General features: G+C 42.5%; 2 protein-coding genes across 3 annotated transcripts in view; one reads left to right on the top strand and one right to left on the bottom strand.

Moving 5' to 3' along the window:
- Nucleotides 1-8866, bottom strand: part of NMNAT1 (nicotinamide nucleotide adenylyltransferase 1) — a 24701-nt gene extending 15835 nt beyond the window's left edge. Inside the window, exons 1-2 of the mRNA XM_021683425.1 lie at nucleotides 8810-8866; nucleotides 7795-7916 (exon numbers count right to left, since the gene is read on the bottom strand). The gene's annotated coding sequence lies outside the window, so the exon portion shown is untranslated. The remainder of the gene's footprint in view (nucleotides 1-7794; nucleotides 7917-8809) is intronic.
- A 76-nt stretch (nucleotides 8867-8942) lies between these two features.
- On the top strand, nucleotides 8943-23662 carry LZIC (leucine zipper and CTNNBIP1 domain containing). Of its 2 annotated transcripts, none has more exons than XM_021683423.2 (8): nucleotides 8943-8977; nucleotides 9672-9760; nucleotides 14530-14636; nucleotides 16320-16455; nucleotides 18355-18453; nucleotides 21046-21141; nucleotides 21316-21397; nucleotides 21892-23662. In XM_021683423.2, the coding sequence occupies exons 2-8, from the start codon at nucleotides 9707-9709 to the stop codon at nucleotides 21948-21950; spliced, it is 633 nt and encodes a 210-aa protein (XP_021539098.1). In that variant the 5' UTR covers nucleotides 8943-8977; nucleotides 9672-9706; the 3' UTR covers nucleotides 21951-23662. The 2 variants fall into 2 exon arrangements, with proteins under 2 accessions (XP_021539098.1, XP_021539099.1); XM_021683424.1 differs by having other exon boundaries at nucleotides 8960-8977; nucleotides 9600-9702; nucleotides 14528-14636.
- The last annotated feature ends 724 nt before the right edge of the window (nucleotides 23663-24386 follow it).

The raw sequence follows: 24386 nt of genomic DNA, 5'->3' as shown, positions 1-24386 counted from the left end.
CTCAGGTCATGATCCTGGAGTCCCGGGATCGAGTCCCGCATCGGGCTCCCTGCTCAGCAGGGAGTCTGCTTCTCCCTCTGACCCTCCTCCCGCTCATGCTCTCTGTCTCTCATTCTCTCTCTCGCAAATAAATAAATAAAATCTTTAAAAAAAAATAAAAAATAAAAAATAAAATAAAAATAAAAAATCAAATATAAAGTGGAGATAAAAAAACTGGCTTCAGTTTTGCTAAGGTTTAAATGAGATAATAGAATTGTGAAAAAAGCAGTCAGAGTTCTTATCACCAGCAATGCCAATAATAAGAACACAGCCCACGTCAAAGGAAAACCTCAGCTTGGCTAGGTTTTGAGCATCTGTGTCCCACGGGAGGGAAGCGAGGAAACATCCTCTATTTAGGTTTGCATTCAAGAATGTTCTCCCGAGGGCGCCTGGGTGGCTCAGTTGGTTAAGCGACTGCCTTCGGCTCAGGTCATGATCCCAGGGTCCTGGGATCGAGCCCTGAGTCAGGCTCCCCGCTCAGTGGGGAGCCTGCTTCTCCCTCTCTCTGCCTGCCACTCTGCCTACTTGTGTTCTCTGTCAAATAAATAAATAAAATCTTAAAAAAAAAAAGAATGTTCTTCCGAGATGACTACAGCCAGTAAATGGATGCTGTTCTGCTGTCCTTCTAGGGTTTACTGTGCTGCTCACGCATATGGACCCAGTCCCACAGGCACTCAAGAGGACGTCTGCTCTCTTCGGTGTGGGATCCTTCGGGGGCGGAGCCTATACTATGGTGTTAACAGTTTCGGCAACTGTGTGTGTTTTTGTTTTTTTAAAGATTTTATTTATTTATTTGAGAGAGAGAGAATGAGAGACAGAGAGCATGAGAGGGAGGAGGGTCAGAGGGAGAAGCAGACCCCCCGCTGAGCAGGGAGTCCGATGCGGGACTCGATCCCGGGACCCTGGGACCATGACCCGAGCCGAAGGCAGACGCTTAACCAACTGAGCCACCCAGGCGCCCCGACTGTGTGTGTTTTTAAATACTGAATTGCTCAAGGGCTCATCTTAATCTGAAAGCATGTCTATATATAATACACCATCAATCTTCAATTATTTATTTTCTCCTCACACTAAAAACAGAGATACGTAGAGACAGAATTCCTAATCAGACACGTGTCACAGCTAAAACATTTCACCAGGGGAAGTTTAAAAATTCCATGAGAGATTTTTCTTTTTGTGGGTGAATTCCACTTTACTAGACTTCAAAAAAAGAAAAAAGACAACCTATCAATCAACAGAGCAAGTGCTGGCCTGCATTCGGTGCAGGGAGCAGCGAGCCTTCCATCTCTTGCTAGGCCGCTGCCATTGTTTAAATCCTTTGGCAAAAATGTTGTACATACAGGTTCCAATCAAAAGATAAGTATTCCTCACAGTGCTTTTTCCTCCCAAATATAGGAAAAAACGACCCCTGAACTTTACTACTTATCTGTGCTGCTGTCAGTGAGCAGCTTGGTTTCTACAGGTAAGCAAAACTTTCCAAGTAACTTATCCTTGTCAAAGCCTTCAAGGAAGTACCTGCTCAGCTAGGGTTGTCACAGTGTAGGGAGGAAGCCCTGGCTCCTCCTAAAGCAAGAGCTCCAAGAAGCAAAGGAGTAAAAAGCCATCCTTTTCCCATGACTTCCCATCCATTTAATTAGATCCCATTCATCCTGAGGTGCTTTTCTTGGGCCTGGGGCTGAGCTGGCCGGCCAGTGCGGCCTGCACACAACCAGACACTCGACCAACGGTCTGACGCCAGCACGGGAGCCCTCTGGTCTCGGCTTCACGCAGATGTCTTCGGCAGGTGAGCCTGTCCGAGCAGCACTGCCACCTGACCGCTGCCGGAGCAGAAGCTCCTCTCCCACCCTGCTGCTCCTGAGTGAGATGGTCAGCTGACATCAGAACTACGGCCACAGGAAGCACATCAAAACCAGTCATCTGAAAGTTGTCTTTAAATATCGATTAGCACTGACAATCGATAAAAAGGAACAGTTCAACCCAAATCACTGCATTGACGTCACAACCAAATTCACCCCAAATAAAGATACTCTATTAAATAGTTTCAAGATCATGACACTGACTTTCTGAACCTCCTTTTTTGTTTCATGAAACTATTATCATCAGCTGGATGGTAGCTACAGAAATAAGCACTGAAAAGGAAGAAGAAAAATAGAAATCTTAGTAATGAACAAAAGTTTAGATTTAGTTTCAAGAGGATACAGTGATTCAGATGGTATATTTGAACAATTTGTTCTTTAAAAATGTAGTGGGGGGGAGCCTGGGTGGCTCAGTCGTTAAGCGTCTGCCTTCGGCTCAGGTCATGATCCCAGGGTCCTGGGATCGAGCCCCACATCGGGCTCCCTGCTCGGCAGGAAGCCTGCTTCTCCCTCTCCCACTCCCCCTGCTTGTGTTCCCTCTCTCGCTGTCTCTCTCCCTCTCTCTGTCAAATAAATAAATAAAATAAAATAAAAATAAAAATGTAGTGGGAAATTTTAGAGAAAAATAACCAAAATCTCCTCCATATGGGTGACAACAATCTTCTGCATCATGACAGTCAAGGTTGTCTAGAGAAAATAACTAATTGATCCACATAATGTTCATCTTCTTGCTTTTCCTGTGTGTATTCACAGATTCTGAGGTATTTTAAGTAGGAGCTAGTTAATCACAGATGCTCTCAACGTTTTTAGAAAGTGAAGACAACTCTATTTCTTGAGGAAAAGAACTATCTATGGCAGGAGGATCAAATTCAATATAAACATCTCCCAACACATCTATGACAGGCACAGACCTTCACAAGTGGGAATGACTGTTCTCCACCTGCTTCTCTATTCAGGGGACACCTGCCGGAGGAAAAGTTACCTAACAAACACTATCCATCTAGCACGTTGACATTTCTGAGGGCTTTCCACATCTCAGACATAGTGCTCAAACTTATGAATTAGAAACCTGATTGGGGGGTGGGGGGGCGCCTGGGTGGCTCAGTCAGTTAAGCGTCTGCCTTGGGCTTAGGTCATGATCCCGAGGTCCTGGGATCAAGCCCCACATCAGGCTCCTTGCTGAGCGAGGAGCCTGTTTCTCCCTCTCCCTCTGCCCCTTCCCACCACTTCTGGTCTCTCTGGCTTGCTCTCTCTCTCTCTCTCTACCTCAAATAAATAAATAAAATCTTAAAAAAAAAAAAAAGAAAGAAAGAAAGGAACCTGATGGGGGCGGCTGGCTGGCTCAGTAGAGCATGTAACTCTCAATTTCTGGGTTATGAATTCAAGCCCCACCTTAGGGTTAGAGAATACTTTAAAAAATAAAATTAAGGGGGCGCCTGGGTGGCTCAGTCGTTAAGCGTCTGCCTTCGGCTCAGGTCATGATCCCAGGGTCTTGGGATCGAGTCCCACATTGGGCTCCCTGCTCCGCAGGAGGCCTGCTTCTCCCTTTCCCACTCCCCCTGCTTGTGTTCCCTCTCTCGCTATCTCTCTGTCAAATAAATAAATAAAATCTTTAAAAAATAAAAATAAAAAATAAAATTAAGGAGCACCTGGGTGGCTCAGTTGCTTAAGCAATGAACTCTTGGTTTTGGCTCAGGTGATGATCTCAGGGTCATAAGATTGAGCCCCGCATTGGGCTCCACGCTCAGCAGAGTCGGCTTGGATTTCTCTCTCCCTCTCTCTCTGCCCCTCCCTGCTGCATGCACCCTCTCTCAAACAAATAAATAAATCTTTTAAAATAAATAAATAGGGGCGCCTGGGTGGCTCAGCTGGTTAAGCGACTGCCTTCAGCTCAGGTCATGATCTTGGAGTCCCGGGATCGAGTCCCGCATTGGGCTCCCTGCTCGGCGGGGAGTCTGCTTCTCCCTCTGACCCTCCCCCCTCTCATGTGCTCTCTCTCATTCTCTCTCTTTCAAATAAATAAATAAATAAATCTTTAAAAAAATAAAAATAAATAAATAAATAAAATAAATAAATAAATTGGGGCGCCTGGGTGGCTCAGTCATTAAGCGTCTGCCTTCAGCTCAGGTCATGATCCCAGGGTCCTGGGATCAAGCCCCACATCGGGCTCCCCGGTCCGCGGGAAGCCTGCTTCTCCCCCTCCCACTCTCCCTGCTTTTGTGTTCCCTCTCTCGCTGTGTCTCTCTCTGCCAAATAAACAAAATCTTTAAAAAAAAAAAAAATTAAATAATTAATTAATTAATTAAATTTTAAAAAAATCTCCAAATTCTCAGCACCTGGCTGGCTCAGTTGGTAGAACAAGAGACTCTTAATCCCCGGGTTGTGAATTCAAGCCCCACAATGGACAGAGCTTACACTAAAAAATAAATTAAATAAATAAATAAATAGCATATATACCTCACAAAGAAACAAAATATGTATGCTAACTAGCTGGAATTTAAATAAAAACTTGGAGGGGCCCCTGGGTGGCTCAGTCAGTTAAGCAACCAACACTTGACTTCGGTTCAGGTAATGATCTTGGGGTCCTGGGATTGAGCCCCTTGCTGGGTCTGAGGGGAGTCTGCTTGTCCATATGCCCCTCCCCCTGCCTATGCTCTCTCTCTCTCAAATAAATAAATAAAATCTTAAAAAAAAAAGTTAACATGGAACTACTAGAATACTGTTTTCAGGGTCTTTCCACCCTCAAATGTGATGTTAGGGAGATTGGATTTTATCCTGTAAGGAATGGGGATGTATTCACGGGTTTCAACAGGAAGTAATGTACCAGTGAACTTTAGAAATAGTTCTCATGTATTCATCATAGTTTAGCAAATATTTCTGAACAAACACTTTGCTGTAGATGCTGGGAATAAAGCAGTAAATGAAACTGTCAAAATTCCCGATCCTCACTGGAGCTTACATGCCAGTGTTGGGAGACAAACAATAATCAAAATAAATACACATATACTCTGTATATTAAATAATGGGGCTGCGAGAAAAACAAAGCAGGGCAAGAGGTTAAGGAGAGGTGGGATTCTAAGTAGGGTGTTCAGCAAAGGCCCCAACGAGTGACATCTGAGCAAAGAATTAAAAGAGGCAAGAGTGAGCCATGCAGATTTCTGAAGGAAGAATGTCATAAGCAAAGGTAACCACGAAAAATCAGAAGTATGCCAGTCATGCTCCAGGAACAGAGAAACCAGTATGGCTGAGTCAGAGTTCACAGACAGAAGGTGGGGCAGATGTAGTCAAAGAGGTGAAAGGGAGCCACTGTGGGGTTTTGAGCAGAGAAATGACATGATCCAACAGATTTTTAAAGGATCTTTCTGGCTGTTGAAGTTGAGAACAGAACGTAGAGAGAAATAAGGGTGGAAGCAGGGAGACCAGACAGGAAGCTACTCCAGTCAGCCAGGTGAGAGCTGATGCTGACTTGGACCAGGGTGGCAGCAGAAGTGGTGACAAGGCACCAGAGTCTGGAAATAGTATAAATGGAGAGCCAATGTGATTGCTGAGGACAGGAATGTGGGCTGTGAGAGAAAGAGGAGTCAAGGACGACTCCAAAAACGTCTGGCCTAAGCAACTGAAAGAGTAAGAGTCACCTTTGATTGAGAACAAAAAGATGGCCACGGAGGAGGTTTAGGGGAGAAGATCTGTAGTTCAGTTTATACAGAAGTTACATTTGGGAGGTCTACTAGCTATCCAAGTGGTCATGGTAAGTAGGCAAATGGAGAACAGAGCCAAGTTCAGGGGGGGAAGTATAGACTATAGAGATTTACTAGCGATTTGGGGTCATCTGCATATAGATGGTATTTAAAGTCACAAGACAGGATGACATTACCTAGACAGGGAGTGAAGACAGAACGGACAAGTATGGGCATCGCCTGGGGGCTGGTTAGAAATGCAGAATCACAGGCCCTGAGGCCTGCTGAATCAAAATCTATGTCTTAACAAGATCCCCAGGTGATCTGTATGATTCTTTAAAGTTCGCAAAGCACTGCTTTGGAGCACTCCATTGGTTCAGATGAGAGACAATGAAGGGTAGTAACAGGAGGGATGATGTCAAGTGTTTACAAATGGCTGAATGGAGGAGAGAAGGAAATGCAGGGAGAAGGAGGAGATTTCTGACTCAAGTGACTGGGTAGATGGTGTGCCACTAGTCGACAAAGAATATTAGAGGAGGTGTGGGGGGAAGGCATACAGAGGCTACGGTTTTATAGGTATTGAATTTGAGGCACACACCGGACATCCAAGTAGAGATCTCTCAGGCAGACAGACGTAGAGAGAGAGAGATTAGAACCCAGAGATATGAAACACTATCTTCAGTGAGATATCATGATTAAGAGAAGGTTGTTTATTTAATTTTTTTTTAAGAATAAGACTATTGCTAGGTTGGGGAAGTCACAGAAGCTTCAAGAAAGTGAATAATTGATGGAGGAAGGTCCTTAAGGAGACTACAGAGAAAGGATTTTAGGTACAATGTAAAAGGATAGCTTAAAAATAATGGGGAGAAGTGCGCCTGGCTGGCTCAGTCAGTGGAACATGCAACTCTTGACCTCAGGGTCATGAGTTCAAGCCCCAGGTTTGGGTATAGAGTTTACTTAAACAAACAAACAAACAAACAAAAAACCCAGGGACATCTGGGTGACTCAGTCAGTTAAGTGTCTGCATTCGGCTTAGATCATGACCCCAGGGTCCTGGGATCGAGCCCCACATCGGGATTCCTGCTCGGTGGCGGGAAGCCTGCTTCTCCCTCTCCCACTCCCCCTGCTTATGTTCCCTCTCTCGCTGTCTCTCTCTCTCTGTGTCAAATTAAAAAAAAAAAAAAAATCTTAAAAAAAAAAAAAGACTTACAATGGTACAAGCTATCTACTGGTAGACATTTAAGAGATCCACATGTTCAGAGAGCCTTTGGCTCATGTACTTCTTGTTAGCCACTCAAGCTTCATCTGCCCCAGCATTTTCCCTACCTAGCTGGAGCAACCTGCACTCTCTGGGCTCCCATCCCAAGTCCAAGTCAAAATGTCCTAAAATCCTCCAGCTGCCAAAAGTACTTATCCCAGTTTCCCAGTTATGACCCCCAGCTCTGAGGTTATTTCTCCCATGCTCTCTCCAGTGATTACCTACCTGTTATTCCTATCTTCCCAGTTTCTTCTCTTCCCTCACCAACCCCTCCAAAGCCTTGATTCTGTTTTTGTTTGAGAACTGGAACCCAAACCAATTTCTCTTACTTATGCACTAGGAATACTTTTTCATTATCCGTTAAATGGAGACAAGAACCCAAGGAACACCCTCAGTATAGAAGTGCTGAATCATATCAAGTCACTGAGAAAGAAGAGCAGGCAAACAGAATGCATGGATCGGGTGAGGCCTGTCCTCCACAGCTCCTATGATTGCACACACTAAAACCAACACAAATGCCTGAATAGAACACCACATTAGCATCCTCAAAATTAAGGGAAGTAGGGGCGCCTAGGTGGCTCAGATGATTGGGCGTCTGCCTTCAGCTCAGGTCATGATCCCAGGGGCCTGCCCAGAGGAGGGTTCCCCGCTCAGGGGGGAGTCTGCTTCTCCCTCTCCTTCTGCCATTGCCCCTGCTTGTGCTCTCTGGCTCTAACTCTCTGTCAAATAAATCAATAAAATCTTAAAAAAAAAAAAAAATTAGGGGAAGTACACTATGAGCAAATGTGTATTTAGCAAGTTCTTCCAATGGTGAAACAAAGAAGTATATTTTTCAGTTTTGTTTTGTTTGGCACTGACCCTATTTGTCCCTGGGAGTTCCGCATTTCTCAAAGCCTTGACCCGTCCACACGCATTCACGTATCAAAAATTAGAGATGATTACATTAACAGAGCTGTCCACTTACTTTCACAAAGGAAATTCTGTGAACACGAAGCCTTTTGCAAGGTAGGTTATTGGAACCATTCCAACTGTGTCAAGTTTCTCTAAGTTGGGCTGCCACAGCGGTTTCACACCCAAACTGTAACTCTGAAAAACAACGTATGGTAATAAGTACGAAATCCTACAATTCGAACGGGCAGAAGTAATTCTCTCTGGTAGATTCCTATGGTAACTTTAGTTGGAAGTCTGTTTGGGGTGGCTGGAATAGAATTAGCCTGAAAGGCAACATCTCTGAAACAATTTTGCCGTCAACCCTCATGTTGTCTTGGGAACTACGGACTCAGGGAGCGGGGATGGCAACAGCTGGTAAAAGGGTTTCCGCCCACGGTCTCAGTAACTTTAAAAGTGCTGCCCAACAGCTGGTAGTGTCCTCAAGGGGCCGTGAGCGTCAAACCGCTTCCTGGGGGGCGGGTCTCGTCTTTATGGATTTGGAAAGACAGATTTCCTAGGAAAGAGAAGTCCTTCAGAACGGAAAACTTCCTCCTCCGCGCCCCCCCCCCTCCGCCAAGCTCAAGAAGCCTCTACAAAGGGATTTTTTTTTCCCCAAGGTGAATCACCTGTTCAGAGGGCCAGAGGAAAAATTACCGAGGCTTTCGGTTCCACAGAAAGATGGAAAGAGGGCACCTGGGTGGCTCAGAGGGTTAAGCATCTGCCTTCGGCTCAGGTCATGATCCCAGGGTCCTCGGATCGAGTCCCGCATCGGGCTCCCTGCTCAGCGGGGAGCCTGCTTCTCCCTCTGCCTCTCTCTCTCTCTCTGTCTCTTATGAATAAATAAATAATCTTTAAAAAAAAAAAAAAAGATGGAAAGAATGAAGGGGCAAGACTCCTTGACCCAAACTGGAATATGACCTTGCCTCGCGGACCGTTATACCTGCCTCTCAAAGATTCCACCATCTTGGACTCCCCCATGCTTGCGACAGAGTCCTGCGCTGACTCCCCTAGAGACTGGTTTTTCAGGGGGCTCGGGCTAGAGGGCTTACCACGTCCTCAGGGTCGACCCGCCCGAGTCCTCCCGGAGGCGACCCGCAGCCCGGGCGCCAGACGGGGAACACCCCTGGCTACATTCTCATTGGCTCCTGGAGGCCGGAAGTGCATGCGTCCGGCGGAAGTACTCGTACTGTGAGCGTCGGCCGGGCCGGGACCCTCAGGTAGGCGGGGCCCCTGGCTCCGAACTCTGGGACCAAGGCTTTGGCACAGGCGGAGAGGGGACCCCGAGGGCCCCAGGAGGTTGTCTGGGTTTTGGTCTGGGAGGGCTGGAAGAGTTTCGGGGGCAGGGGTTCATGGCGACCTCTGGTGGCAGCCGGGGCCTAGTCGAGCCCGGCCGCCGCAGGACCCAAGTGCGGGAGTTCCGAGTTCCCCCGTGGAGACGGCGTTTGGGGCGGTGGCCCGAGCTGCTCCGTGTCGCGTCCCGATGGTTGAGGTCCCTAGCTGCTCACGTCCAGCCGGGAAAAACGTGTGCTCTCCGCCCTTATCTTATCCGTGCTTCTGGCTTTGACAGCCGCGCTCCGGACACGTGGGGGTGCAGGGTTTTCCTCAGGAACACCCGCAGCATCGCTAGGGGACGCCTCAGCAAGGCTGCCCGAGGCGCTGTCAAGAGAGAAAACGTTTTCTGCCCCTCCTCGCCCCGCTACCTCTCTCCCATGGTGTCTTCCTAAAAAGAGAAGGGTGTGTGTCCGATGCAGGCTGCTCAGGTGGAAGTTATCTGGACTGCTTTAGGCTAGTTTCTGTAAAGTCAATGAAACTACTTGTTAATGGTTCCCTGTTTCCCAGCCAACTCCACCTCCAAGTGGTTTGAACTTTGAGCCTCTTGTAGTCCTGATGAATAATTTCGCTTTCCTCAAGTTTATGACACTTGGAACTTCGACAGTTGGAGGTTTATGCACTTTGGGACCGGCCAAGAGTGTGCAGAGTTCAAAGTACTAAGAGACAAGGTGAGCATGAATGAGTGCATCTTCCGCTCCAGATGACAGTTTTTGAGGGCTATTTCGGCAGTTTCTGTGAAAGCTGCACCGCCTTTATTGGATACTAGGTGGTGCCAGCGAGTTAATCTTTCTGGGATAAATTTCAAATGTCGGGCAGCACCAGGTTAAGGCTTTCAAAGTGCCCCATCTTCCCTGAAATTTATTTAAAATAGTTTTACCTCCTTTAAAATATCTGGTGCCTTTATACGCTGTATCCAGTTATCAAATACCTATTCCCTCTTAAGTGCTGAGGATGCTAAAGGAGGAATCAGACTCATTTTCTCCTCTCCCAGAGTTTATAGTCTGGAGAGAATGACCAGTAAACAATGTGCTGTAATGAAATCACATATAATTTAAGGAAGAAATAAGTGCTAAATAGAGAATAAGATGTGAAATGCCGTGGAAGAAGCAATCAGTTCTCATTATTCATTTACCAGTTATTTATCCAGTACTTTCTGTCTGCCCAACGTTATGCTGGATGCTGATGCATGAAGAAAAAGTAGGGGTGCCTGGGTGGCTTCGTCGGTTAAGCATCTGCCTTGGGCTTAGGTCATGATCCCGGGGTCCTGGGATCGAGCCCTGTCAGGCTCCCTGCTCTTCTCCCTCTCCCTCTATCCCCTCCCCCAGCTCCTGCGATCACATGTGTGCGCTCTCTCGCGTTCTATCTCAAATGAATAAATAAAATATTTTTTCAAAGATTTTATTTATTTATTTGACAGAGAGAGACAACGAGAGAGGGAACACAAGCAGGGGGAGCAGCAGAGGGAGAAGCAGGCTCCCCGCTGAGCAGGGAGCCTGATGTGGGACTCTGTCCCAGGATGATGGGATCATGACCTGAGCTGAAGGCAGACACTTAAGGACTGAGCCACTCAGGTGCCCCAAATAAATAAAATCTAAAAAAAAAAAAAAAAATCCCTGCTCACAATTTAGTGATTGGGAGGGAACCAAGTAAGACATGGAGAAACTGAACCTTGAGCTAGACCTTGAAGAATGGATTACCTGGGCTTGATAGGTAGGAAAAAAAAAGAAAAAAAAAAAAAGCTGGCTCAAAAGAGAAGGATGAAAGTGCATGGCACGTTTTGAAACACCAAGTTGTGCTCGCTTCGGCTGCACATACACAAAAATTGAAACAGCACATAGTTTAGCGTGGTTAGACTGTAGGAAACTGAGCCTGAAAAGACACTGTCAGTTTTAGGTTTGGTTTTACTTTTACTGGAAAATTCAGCAGATATAAAATAAAGTTTAATTGTATGTGTCCCAGGAGAAATTATACATGAAGCATAGCTGTAATAAATTATGTGTAATAAATTACACTTCTGGCTAACCTGTTATACATGAAATTACACTTTTGGCTATAATGTAGCTCATTTGTATTTATATATCATTAATCATTATAGATAAGCCAATTTTATTTTATTTTATTTTTTTAAGATTTTATTTATTTGACAGAGAGAGAGAGAGACAGCGAGAGCAGGAACACAAGCAGGGGGAGTGGGAGAGGGAGAAGCAGGCTTCCCGCTGAGCAGGGAGCCCGATGTGGGACTCGATCCCAGGACTCTGGGATCATGACCTGAGCCGAAGGCAGACGCCCAACGACTGAGCCACCCAGGTGCCCCTAGATAAGCCAATTTTAAAAGATACAGTAGTAAGAATAGATTTTCACTGATTACATTCTATTTTGAGTGTAATGTAAGGAATCCTCTTCGTTGAAGTTCACATATCAGATCATCTGGTAATGATTATGTATGGGAAAATTTTAAATGCTTTAATAAGTTACCCTAGGATTTAGGGTTTTTGTTTTGTTTTTTTGGTGTTTGTTTTTTTAAATTTTTGTTTAAGTAATCTCTACACCCAACATGGGGCTCGAACTCATGATCCCAAGATCAAGAGTTTCATGCTCCACTGACTGAGCCAGCAGGCGCCCCAGGGTTTAGGTTTTAATGAATGGTTATATCTAATATTAAGCAAAATATGTTTCCTGAAAGGAATGTAAGTTTAATTTTTATAAATGGAAAAACTTAAATGCTATAAATGTTAAGGTAAATGCATGTAATATCAACATGCCAAAATCAGTAATTTTTCTCTACACTAGCAATAATCAGAAATTTTTGTTTTTAAGTAAGCTCTACGCCCAACATGGAGCTGGAACTCACAACCCCGAGATCAAGGGTCGCATGCTCCACCGACTGAGCCAGCCGGGTGCCCCACAATAATCAGAAATTGTAATAACAAAAAGTCTATTCCCAGTATTAACAAAAAATACAAAATGTCTTAGAATAGCCAATGTTCAAGGCCTTTGTGAATAAAACAATACTTTTTAAATTAGAGATCATGAAAGAAAGCTGAGATAAATGGAGTGATATATTGCTTAATAGAAAGATTCAAATTTCAAGGATACAGATCTTCTCATATTAGTCTCTAATTTTAATGTAATCCCTGTCAAAATTTCAATTGCATTTTTTTTTTTAGATTTTATTTATTTATTTGAGAGAGGGAGCGGGAGAGAGAGAGATCACGAGCAGGGGGGAAGGGTAGAGGGAGAAGCAGACTCCCCGCTGAGCAGAGATCCCGATGCAGGACCCGATCCTAGGAACCTGGGACCATGACCTGAGCAGAAGGCAGACGCTTAACCAGCTAAGCCACCCAGGCACCCCTCAATTGCATTTTTTTTTTTTTAAGATTTTATTTATTTATTTGACAGAGAAAGACACAGCGAGAGAGGGAACACAAACGGGGAGTGGGAGAGGGAGAAGCAGACTCCCTGCCGAGCAGGGAGCCCGATGCGGGACTCGATCCCGGGACTCCAGGATCATGACCTGAGCTGAAGGCAGTCGCTTAACCAACTGAGCCACCCAGGCGCCCCCTCAATTGCATTTTTAAGGGAATTTGACAAGCTGATTCTTTAGTTCATCCAGAAGAGAAAATGCGTAGGAATAGCCAAGAGTTATGGGGGGAAAAATTCTGTAATAATAAAGGCAACTCCTTATCAGTTATCAATGTACACCAGCTCTACTGCTAACAATTAAAATAGCAAGGTAATGTCTTAGGACCAGAGCATTATCAGTGAAATCAACTTCAGTCTGTTTCTATTGAATCTATTAAAAGTGGCATGGGGCACCCATGTTGGCTCAGTTGATTAAGCGTCCGACTCAATCTCAGCTCAGGTCTCAATATCATGGTTGTGAGTTCAAGCCACGTATTGGGCCCCATGCTGGACATGGAGCCTATTTAAAACAACCAATAAAAGTGGCATAAGTACTGACTAGTAAACAGTGTTGGGGCAACTGGCTGCCCATTTGAAAGAAAGTAAAAGTTAGACTCCTATTTTATAGCATTAACAAAAAAAGTTGCAGCTGGCTTAACTGCATGTAAAAAGAGAAAAATTGGGCACCTGGGTGGCTCAGTTGGTTAAGCGACTGCCTTCAGCTCAGGTCATGATCCCAGGGTCCTGGGATCGAGTCCCGTATCGGGCTCCCTGCTCTGCGGGGAGCCTGCTTCTCCCTCTCCCACTCCCCCTGCTTGTGTTCCCTCTCTCGCTGTGTCTCTCTCTGTCAAATAAATAAATAAAATCTTTAAAAAAAAAAAAAGAAAAATTTATGTACATCTTAGAATACAAAATATATACATTTTTAAATCTTGAGATGGTTAGGGCCTGCCTTCATGGGACATAAAACTAAAAAGCCTTAAAGAAGAAGACAGATTTGGCCATTAAAAATAATAATTTGTTGTGGGGCACCTGGGTGGCTCAGTCAGTTAAGAGTCTGCCTTCAGCTCAGGTCATGATCTCAGGGTCCTGGGATCAAGTCCTGCATCGGGCTCCCTGCTCAGCGGGAAGCCTGCTTCTCCTTCTCCCTCTGCCTCTGCCTGTCCCCCTGCTTGTGCTTTCTCGCTCTCTCTCAAATAAATAAATAAAATCTTTAAAAAAAAATAAAAAGTAAAAATAATTTATCATGACAAAAAAACAACATTAAGTGAAATTTAAAGTCAAGAGACAAGGGATAATATTTGCAACATAACTACAAAGGCTTCATACTCCTATAAATCAGTAAGAGAAAGATAATCCAGTAGAAACATGGGCACATTTCCAAAGAAGAAACTCATATCAAAAGTTGTTAATGCCCATAAGTCAGGTAAATGCACATAAGACCAACAAGATAAGGCTAGGAGTGTTCTGAGTCCTGGAGAGTACTTAGTAAGAATGAAAAAGAATGTTATAAAAATCTTTTTGTAACACAAAGTCACACCAGATCTATTTCTTTATAAAATTGTGTTTCCAATTCGTTTAAAGTAAGATGGACCAATAGTGAAGATTTCTTTTTTTTTTTTTTTTACGACTATTTATTTATTAGAGAGAGAGAGAGAGAACACAAGCCAGGGGGAGAGGGAGAAGCAGGCTCCCCGCTGAGCAAGGAGCCCAGTGCAGGCTCGATCCCAGGACCCTGGGATCATAGCCTGAGCTGAAGGCAGCCGCTTAACCAACTGAACCACCCAGGCGTCCCAACAGTAAGATTTCTAATTAACTTGTCAAGTCAGTTAGGAAGACTGCCAGGCATTTTTGTGGGGTTTTACTAGTATATGAGTTTAAACTTTTGTATGTAAAATGAAATTCTCTTTGCACAGCTGTCTTTCCCACACCTGTAGCTCAGAAAGAGTATAGCCCATTTTAAATTGTACTGGTATGTTGAATCATTTCAGATAACCAAATAATACTATATGTGGGCTTATTGTTCTACTTAGAGATCAAAATGGCTTCCAGAGGAAAGACAGAGACAAGCAAACTAAAGCAGAATTTAGAAGAACAGTTGGATAGACTAATGCAGCAATTACAAGATCTGGAGGAATGCAGGTAATAGTGTAACTGGATGCTGCTCTGCTGTCAAATGGCTTTTTTCTGCAGCTAGATGCCCAGCCGTGGGTGCAGGCCCATGTGTGATTTTGGGTTTCGCCTGTAGTGTTCTTCCCAGTGCTTTGTCTGTTGGAGAAATAAAAGTGCAAGCTTTGGAGTCATAAAAGTAACTCCCTTAAGTTTCCATTTCCTTGAGTGTGAAGTAGAAATAGTAACACCTACCTTGTCTTCAGTATTTAAAATAGCCCTGCCTGGTATATACTTGAACTTCTAGTGTATTTTCAGCCTTAACTGTTCAAGTTAAGGCAAACTGTTCATTGCCTTTTTTAACAACTTTGAAAGGTTGTTGTAGGTATTTCAAATGAAGGGTAGGCTTGGCCCAGAGTAGGTGCTCAATAAATGGTAGCTATCATTATTTGTAGTAAATGTTTAATAAATGGCTTGTTCCATTAGTGACTAAAAATAGCCTCTTGGCTAACTGAACATAATAAAAAAAAAAACTAGCCTCGTGCTCAGATGACAGGTACTACATTGCTGTTGTATTTCACGATGCACAAAATTTTACCTACCATTGATGATGGTGATAAAAGTAGCATCTATTGAATGGATAAAGAAGAAGTGGTATATATATACAATGGAATATTATGCGGCCATCAAAAGGAATGAGATCTTGCCATTTGCAACGACGTGGATGGAACTGGAGGGTATTATGTTGAGCGAAATAAGTCAAACAGAGAAAGACATGTATCATATGACCTCACTGATATGAGGAATTCTTAATCGCAGGAAACAAACTGAGGGTTGCTGGAGTGGGGGGTGGGGTGGGAGGGAGGGGGTGACTGGGTAATAGACACTGGGGAGGGTATGTGCTCTGGTAAGCACTGTGAATTGTGCAAGACTGTTGAATCTCAGATCTGTACCTCTGAAACAAATAATGCAATATATGTTAAGGAAAAAAAAAAAAAAGAAGAAGGTAGCAGGAGGGGAAGAATGAAGGGGGGGAAATCAGAGGGGTAGACGAACCATGAGAGACAATGGACTCTGAAAAACAAACTGAGAGTTCTAGAGGGGAGGGGGGGAGGATGGGTTAGCCTTGTGATGGGTATTAAAGAGGGCACATTCTGCATGGAGCACTGGGTGTTATGCACAAACAATGAATCATGGAACACTACATCTAAAACTAATGATGTAATGTATGGGGATTAACATAAGAATAAAAAAATTTTTAAAAAAGTAGCGTCTATTTTGTCAAGTACCTATTGTTTGTCAAGGACTTTCTGTAGTTCATGTAATGGTCATAGCAACCCTATAAGGTAGGTACTATCATTATCTGTGGCTTGTAGATCAAGAAACTGAGGCTTGGCTGTGTTAAGTATCTTGCCCATGGTTATGAATTGATTCATAGACTGCTTTAAAGGAAGTTATAATATGGTTTGTTAAGTGTGCCTCATTTTGGTAAAAGAAAAATGTTTAATTATCAAGGTAACCACATTGCAGGAAAACGCCCATATTACTAACATCTGAACACATCTATTGTTAGCATTTTGTCATTTCCTTTCAGCCTTGTCCCCCCAGATATTTTTTGTAAATATATGTATCTGAAGTCTTAGAGTACAAATATTAAGATTGCTTTTTTCATTTGGAACTCTTGTGTTTTTCTATATTATGTTCACTGTACTTCAGAGAGGAACTTGATACAGATGAATATGAAGAAACCAAAAAGGAAACTCTGGAGCAACTAAGTGAATTTAATGATTCACTGAAGAAAATTATGTCTGGAAATATGACTTTGGTAGATGAGCTAAGTGGAATGCAACTGGTAAGCATAATTTACGTACACTGTGACACAGCTGGTTTTTCTCTCTTTTTTTATAAGTATATTTAAGATAGAAAAGAAACCCTGTCCCGGGCAGCCAGCATTCATTGTACAAGTTCCCTCTTTGGAAAATGGTGTATGGGTGTTCAGTTCTGTGTCTGGTGAATATGAACAGACCGTAAATCTCCCTGTGATCTGTGGTAGCTGCGAGGCAGCTCTGGAACGTGAAGAGCTGTTTGGTTTGAACCGTGAAGAAAACTGTGTTTTGAGTTTAGCTGAGATTAAAGAAAAGTTCATCAAGTGACTGTTAATGTACACGTGGTTATTAAAATAACTATGAAATTAAAAAAAAGAAACCCTGTTTGGGGGTTTGACTTCTAGATGAGTGTCTACTTATGGATAAAGCAGCATAAGCTTCCAGATCTTCATTTAGTTATGTATTTGGCTCCAGTGACATGCACAGAAATAGCAAATGGAAACTAAATTTTTTTTTTTTTAATTTAAATTTTAGGTAGTTAACATACAGTGCAATGTTGGTTTCTGGAGTAAAATTCAGTGATTCATCACTTACATACAATACCCAGTGCTCATCCCAACAAGTGCCCTCCTTAATGCCCATCACCCATCTAGCCCATCCCCCACCCACCTCCCTCCATCAACCCTCAGTTTGTTCTTTATCGTTAAGAATCTCTTATGGATCATTTCCCTCTCTCCTTTTTTTCTTTCCCCCTTCCCATATATTCCTCTGTTTTCTTTCTTAAATTCCACATATGAGTGAGATTATATGGTATTTGTCTTTCTCTGACTGACTTATTTCACTTAGCATAATACACTCTAGCTCCGTCCACATCATGGCGGATGGTAAGGTTTCATTCTTTTTCATGGCTGAGTAGTATTCCATTGGGGGGTGTGTACACACACCACCCACATCCTTTTTTTCCATTCATCAGTCAGTGGATATTTGGGCTCTCTCCATAGTTTGGCTGTTGTTGCTAATGCTGCTATAAACATCGAGGTGCATGTATCCCTTCGAATCTGTATTTTTGTGTCCTTTGGGTACATACCTAGTAGTTGCAATTGCTGGATCGTAGGGTAGTTCTATTTTTAACATTTTGAGGAACCTCCATACTGTTCTCCAGAGTCGCTGCACCAGTTTGCATTCATACCAACAGTGCAAGAGGGTTCCCCTTTCTCCACATCCCTATCAACATCTGTTGTTTCTTTTTTTTTTTTTTTTGTAAAGATTTTATTTATTTGTCAGAGACAGAGAGAGCACAAGCAGGAGGAGTGGCAGGCCGAGGGAGAAGCAGGCTCCATGCGGAACTCGATCCCAGGACCCTGGGATCATGACCTGAGCCGAAGGCAGATGCTCAACGACTGAGCCACCCAGGCGTCCCCAACATCTGTTGTTTCTTGTGTTGTTAATTTTAGCCATTCTGACAGGTGTGAGATGGTATCTCATCATGGTTTTGATTTGTATTTCCCTGATGATGAGTGATGTTGAGCATCTTTTCATGTGTCTGTTAGCCATCTGGATGTCTTCTTTGGAATAGTGTTTATTCATGTCTTCTGCCCATTTCTTAACTGGGTTATTTGTTTTTTGGGTGTTGAATTTGTTAAGTTCTTAGTAGATTTTGGATACTAACCCTAATCAGATATATCGTTTGCAAGTATCTTCTCCCATTCTTTAGGCTGCCTTTTACTTTTATTGATTGTTTCCTTTGCTGTGCAGCTTTTTATCTTGATGAAGTCCCAGTAGTTCATTTTTGCTTTTGTGGAAACTAAAATTATAACAGTGTTTGACGAACAAGGAAGACCTATTTGTAAATGAAGACTCATCAGTTATTGTAATATTTGATTCATTGGAATATTTTGCTCAGTTTTTACCTTCTTGTATTCTAGGCTATCCAGGCAGCTATCAGCCAGGCCTTTAAAACCCCAGAGGTCATCAGGTTATTTGCAAAGAAACAACCAGGTCAGCTTCGGACAAAGTTAGCAGAGGTAAAGTTCCTTTAAATTGATTTATTTGCTGTGTGTATTTGTTTTCTCAGCTCCAGAATTTCATTATTTATTCTGAAATTTAAAAATTGGTCGGCTGAGAATGTATAACACCACCAAGAGTGAACCCTAATGATGTATAGACTATGGAATTGGGGGATTATGATGTGTCAGGGTAGGTTCACCTGTTGTAACAAGTGAACCATTCTGGTGGGGCATATTTATGATGGGGAGGCTGTGCATGAGTGGAGGTGAGGGGTATATGGGAAATCTTTGTACCTTTCACACAATTTACTGTGAACCTAAAACTGTTCTGAAAAATAGTCTGTTAGGAAAAAAATTGATCAGTTGATTTTTTTTTTTTAAGATTTCATTTATTTGAGAGAGAGAGAAGAAGTGGGGGGTAGGGAGAGGGAGCAGACTCCCCAGTGAGCAGGGAGCCTGATGCAGGGCTTGATCCCAGGACCATGAGACCATGACCTGAGCCAAAGGCAGACGCTTAACCGACTGAGCCACCCAGGTGCCCCTGATTTTTTTTTTTTAAGATTTATTTATTTATTTTAGAGAGAATGTGGGGAGGGGGAGAGGGAGAGAGAAACTTCAGCAGACTCCTCACTGAACTTGGAGCCCAACACGGGGCTTGATCCCACAACCCTCAGATCATGATCTGAGCTAAAACCAAGAGTCAGACCCTTAACTGACTGTGCCATACGGGGGCCCCTGATCAGTTGATTTTGGAGCCACAATCCATAGTTTTCTGACAAAATTAGTCTTTTGAGCAATTATTATTGATAATGAATATGGAGGTTTAAACAGCATATGACAGTTTATACTGCTACTAACTGTTTCTACTTGGACCCTACCTTTAAGGTTTTACCATATACTTCTGGAGCCCTGAGTTGAAATTCCATCTAGAATCCATTAGCAGCATTGCTCTCTGCACATGTGGCCTTTGTCATCTAAGAATTTCAAACATCCCTATAAACATGGTACTTGAGAAAGTCTGTTTATAGGCTTGAATATAATTAAGACATTAACAGGTTATTTGCAACCACTGGTAATTCAGTAGCATAGTGGTTAAGAGCATGAATGTGGGTCAGACTGGCAGGATTTTTATCCCTGCTCTACTGTGAAGGTAGCTGACCTTGGGGAAGTTTTTTTTTTTTTTTTTAAGTTTTTATTTATTTATTTGACAGAGAGAGACCGTGAGAGAGGGAACACAAGCAGGGGGAGTGGGAGAGGGAGAAGCAGGCTTCCCACCACTGAGCAGGGAGCCCAATGTGGGGCTCAATCCCAGGATCCTGGGATTATGACCTGAGCCGAAGGCAGATGCTTAACGACTGACCCACCCAGGTGCCCCTTGGGAAGTTATTTTTAAATTGTTTTAACACAATTAATAATCTTTTTAACAAATATTATTATTGAAGTTGGATAAGTTATCTTATTCAACTTCTTTGTGCCTCAGTTCGCCATCTATAAAAAGAAAAAATATTTATTTATTTATTTATTTATTTATTTATTTATTTATTATCTAAAATAGAGGGGCGCCTGGGTGGCTCAGTCATTAAGCATCTGCCTTCGGCTCAGGTCATGATCCCAGGGTCCTGGGATCGAGCCCCGCATCAGGCTTCCTGCTCGGCGGGGAGCCTGCTTCTCCCTCTGCCTGCTGCTCCCCTGGCTTGTGCTCTCTCTCTCTCTCTCTTTCTCAAATAAATAAATAAATAAATAAATCTTAAAAAAAAAAAAAAAGATTTCTTAGGATTGAGGGGCACCTGCCTGGCTCAGTCAGTGGCCCATGTGACTCCAGTTCTTGGGGTTGTGAGTTTGAGCCCCATATTGGGTGTAGAGATTACTTAAAAAATAAAATCTTAAAAAAAAAAAAGATTTACTAGAGCTGTGTAAATTGCATTCCTGGCATGTTTGCCTTGAATTTGTGTAGTTCTCTATATTAGTCCTCTAGAGGATCTTTTTTTTTTTTTAATTTTTATTTATTTATTTGACAGAGAGAGACACAGCGAGAGACGGAACACAAGCAGGGGGAGTGGAGGAGGGAGAAGCAGGCTTCCCGCTGAGCAGGGAGCCCGATGCGGGGCTCTCGATCCCAGGACCCTGGGACCATGACCTGAGCTGAAGGCAGACACTTAACAACTGAGCCACCCAGGCACCTCTCTAGAGGATTTTTTTTAAGAAGTAGTAGATTTGGGGGCACCTGGGTGGCTCAGTTGGTTAAGCATCTGACTCTTGGTTTCAGCTCAGGTCACAATCTCATGGTTCCGGTGATCAAGTCCTACATTGGGCTCTGTGCTCAGCAAGGAGTCTGCTTGAAGATTCTTCTCCCTCTTCCCCTCCCCACCTAAAACTAATAAATCTTAAAAAAGAAAAAAAAAAAAAGTCATAGTAGTTCTGGGGGCACCTGGCTGACTTGGTCAGAAGAGCATGCAACTCTTGATCTCGTGGTTGTGAGTTCGAGCCCCACATTGGGTGTAGAGATTACTTTAACAAAAAAAAGTAGTAGTGGTAGATCTGAAAAGCTGGATTTTATGGGCAGAATGTTTTTAACTTAAGTACCATATACTTTGCATTCATCCATTTCAGATGGATAGAGATCTCATGGTAGGAAAGCTGGACAGAGGCCTGTACACTCAGCAGAAAGTGGAGATACTAACAGCTCTCAGGAAACTTGGAGAGAAGGTACCTGTATTTAACTTAATATATCAGGTATAAAGAAAAGGTATAAAGTATTTGGTACAGAACTTCTTGATCTGTGATCCAGTTTGTGGTCCTGAGACATTCTTAATGGTGTTTCTTAGAACCACTTGTTAACATTGGAATCCACTCCCTTGGGCTTTGTTTTGTTTTGTTTAGCTGACTGCAGATGATGAGGACTTCTTGTCAGCAAATGCAGGTGCTATACTCAGCCAGTTTGAGAAAGTCTCTACAGACCTTGGTGAGTACCCTCGTATTTCTGAAAGCTGAGCATGCATTACTGCTCCAGATTACTGGATACCATGGGTAAAGATAACAGGATGGCCTTTTCTTCAGTTTAAAGGTAAAACCAGAAGTGTTTTCTTTATAAATCCCTCTTATTGGGTTTATTTCCTAATACTTTTTACTTAAAAATAATTAAATTAATATAACTTAATATTTTAAAAATACTTGTCAACTAAAAGTAAAGTAAACTAAAATTTTATATATTCTATTTCACATTTAAAGGTAGAGTAAGGTTTTGTAAGCAATAAATCACCCCGTGTATGTCAGATGTTTGTGCAGGGGAAAGGAAATTGGGAATTGGCACTGGGAAGGTTTGGGGTAATGCTCTGATAATAGAAGCTCATTTTATTTTCTATTTCAGTATATATGGGATAGATTTTCCCCCTTGTTATTTGGAACTGTAAATGCATTTGAAATAACATTTTGTTTATTATGTGTCTTTCTCCTTAGGCTCCGGAGACAAAGTTCTTGCATTGGCAAGTTTTGAGGTTGAAAAAACAAAAAAATGACATGGTGTGGAGGATTGGAACATTGGTCACATTCTTGCTATAAATGGCGTTTGTCTTCTAGGGATTTTGAATCATTGCAAAGCAATCAAGAGATTCTTGAAATGCATTGATAACCTAAGAAAAGGTGACAGAAAAACATACTTGTGGCTTCTGGTTATACCCTTCATCATTGTGCTTTGTGTAGGGCTCCTGCCTGAGTCATCCTAGACTTGTTGGGATGAGGGACCCACTGGACCTTATTCATTATGTCTTGTGTGTTTGAGAGAGAGAAGAGAAAACAGTTTCTCTGCCTGTTTTTTTTAAGCCTCCTTGTTTTTAAGTGCTGATAGAAAATGAAAAGATGTGAACTAATGATTCTTTTCTGTTCATAATTTATCCCCATTTATTGGAGTGAATAGTGTACTAACATCAATAGACCTCATGTGTGTTCATAGAATTTTAGAGTTCTAAGTGATCTTAGAAATCATTTCCATTTTATAAGCAAGGAAACTGAGGCTCAGAAAGAGCAAGTTAACTTGCTTAATGTCACATCCAAGACAGAGCTGGTGATAAGACTTGGGTGTCCTGACTCTCAACTTTGTGTCCATTGAGTTTTATTTCTGTATTTTGTGCTGTTTTTAAAAACTAATTAACACATATTTGGGCAAGTCTGTGTTTATGAAAAATTCGGTGTCCCAACAGAACGTTGTCTCTAAGGGCCCATTCCTCAGCCTGTAAGGCCTCCGTATGAATGGGGCCCATTGTATCTCTGAGTTTTGAGCTTAGAACAATGGGAGCCCTGTTGAGAGTCTCCTGGAGTAACTTAACCTCCTGCCATTGTTCCACCAGGGAGGCAATTGAAAGTGGCAGCTGGAGGCCCTCCCTGTGTGTGACCTCTTTGCTGAACCCCAGAGGGTGGTGACTGTAAACTATTATTTACTCTTCAGTCTTTAGAGAAACACAAAATAAGTTATGAGGAAAAGCATACTATTGAGTGTTTATGTTTCTCTGCATGCTTAAATATATAGATTTCCCCATGCAGGTGTATGTTAGCTTATATTCTAGGCTCTGGCCACTTTATATTTTTTCATGTATTTCTCAGTTTTCTTTTTCTTTGCACTTTATACAAATTAAAAACATTTTTAAAGCTTCTTGTATACTGTAAACTCTACTAGGTGCTCTGCCAACTGGACAAATTAGGGACCTCAGCTTCATTAATGCCTTATTTGGAACTTTTAATGGGTAACTTTTTATATATGGGTTTACGATGGTCAAAAACTCATTGAAATTGTGACAAACCAAGAAGAAGCAAATGACCTGCTATTCATCTAGGACTTTATGGTCAATCATCATTTCATTATCCTGCATTTTTGCTTGTTTGTTTTATTAAGTAATCTCTACACCCAATGTGGAGCTTGAACTCATGATCCCGAGATGAAGAGTCGCATGCTCCACTGACTGAGCCCTCCAGGCACCCCTATTCTACATTTTTTTTTTCAATCAAGGTGAAACTCTCATACCATGAAATTCACCATTTTAAAGTGTACAATTCAGGGTGTTTAATAGATTCACAATGTTGTGCAACCATCACCATCTTGTTCCAAAACATTTTCACCACCCCAAAGGAGACCCCATGCCCATTAAGCAGTCACTCCATGCCCTCCTCTTTATCCCAGCCCTCCAGCAACCACTAATCTGCTTTCTGTTTCTATCTCTGGGTTTACCTGTTCTGGATATTTCATATTAATGGCATCATACCGTATGTGACCTTTTGTGTCTGGCTTCTTTCACTTAGCATCATATTTTCAAGGTTAATCTAAGTTGTAGCACATACCAGTACTTCATATCATTTAATGGCTGAAAATACTTCCTTGCATGGATACCACATTGTGCTTATCTATTTATCTCTTGAACATTTGGTTTTTTCCCCTTTTTGGCTATTGCAAATAGTACTGCTATGAACATTTGTGTAAGTTTGTTTACCTGTTTTCAGCTCTTTTGGGTATATACCTATGAATGGAATTGCTGTCTGTATGTGTATTTTGGGGTATTTTTTGTTTTGTTTTTTAAGCCATAACAAGATTCCCCCTTCCCCTCCAGTAGTAGGATAAGGAAAATTAGGAATATTTGGTATTTGAAAGGGGCCTAGATGAATCCGAGTCCTTAATTTTGGTTTCTCTTACACTTTTTCTAAGACTAACATCAGTGAAATATTTTGTCATTAATTACATTAGTGTATTCATTTTGTAAGCAATGACTAGTACTCAACTTAAAATTAATCTTCCTTTGGGAAAGTTGCGAAGTTTGCAGTGCCTAGCAAGACAGTGTCATTTATGGCCATGTGACCTTTGGTAGGTTACTTAATCTTTTTGAGTCTCATTTTCATCTTCTGTTCAATGGGGATAAGTGGGTAGGACCTACCTACCACATAGGATTACTGTGGATTCCCCTCTTTTC

Source organism: Neomonachus schauinslandi, chromosome 4 (assembly GCF_002201575.2).
Source record: "Neomonachus schauinslandi chromosome 4, ASM220157v2, whole genome shotgun sequence".
NCBI lineage: Eukaryota > Metazoa > Chordata > Mammalia > Carnivora > Phocidae > Neomonachus > Neomonachus schauinslandi.
This window is presented reverse-complemented; position numbering and strand designations above follow the sequence as displayed.

Excerpts from the sequence above, each read along its gene's own strand:
- LZIC (XM_021683424.1), top strand. The coding sequence starts at position 9,648 with ATGAATAATTTCGCTTTCCTCAAGTTTATGACACTTGGAACTTCGACA. Across the intron at positions 14,637-16,319 it reads CAAGATCTGGAGGAATGCAG|AGAGGAACTTGATACAGATG; the intron begins GTAATAGTGTAA and ends ACTGTACTTCAG. Across the intron at positions 21,142-21,315 it reads TCAGGAAACTTGGAGAGAAG|CTGACTGCAGATGATGAGGA; the intron begins GTACCTGTATTT and ends TGTTTTGTTTAG.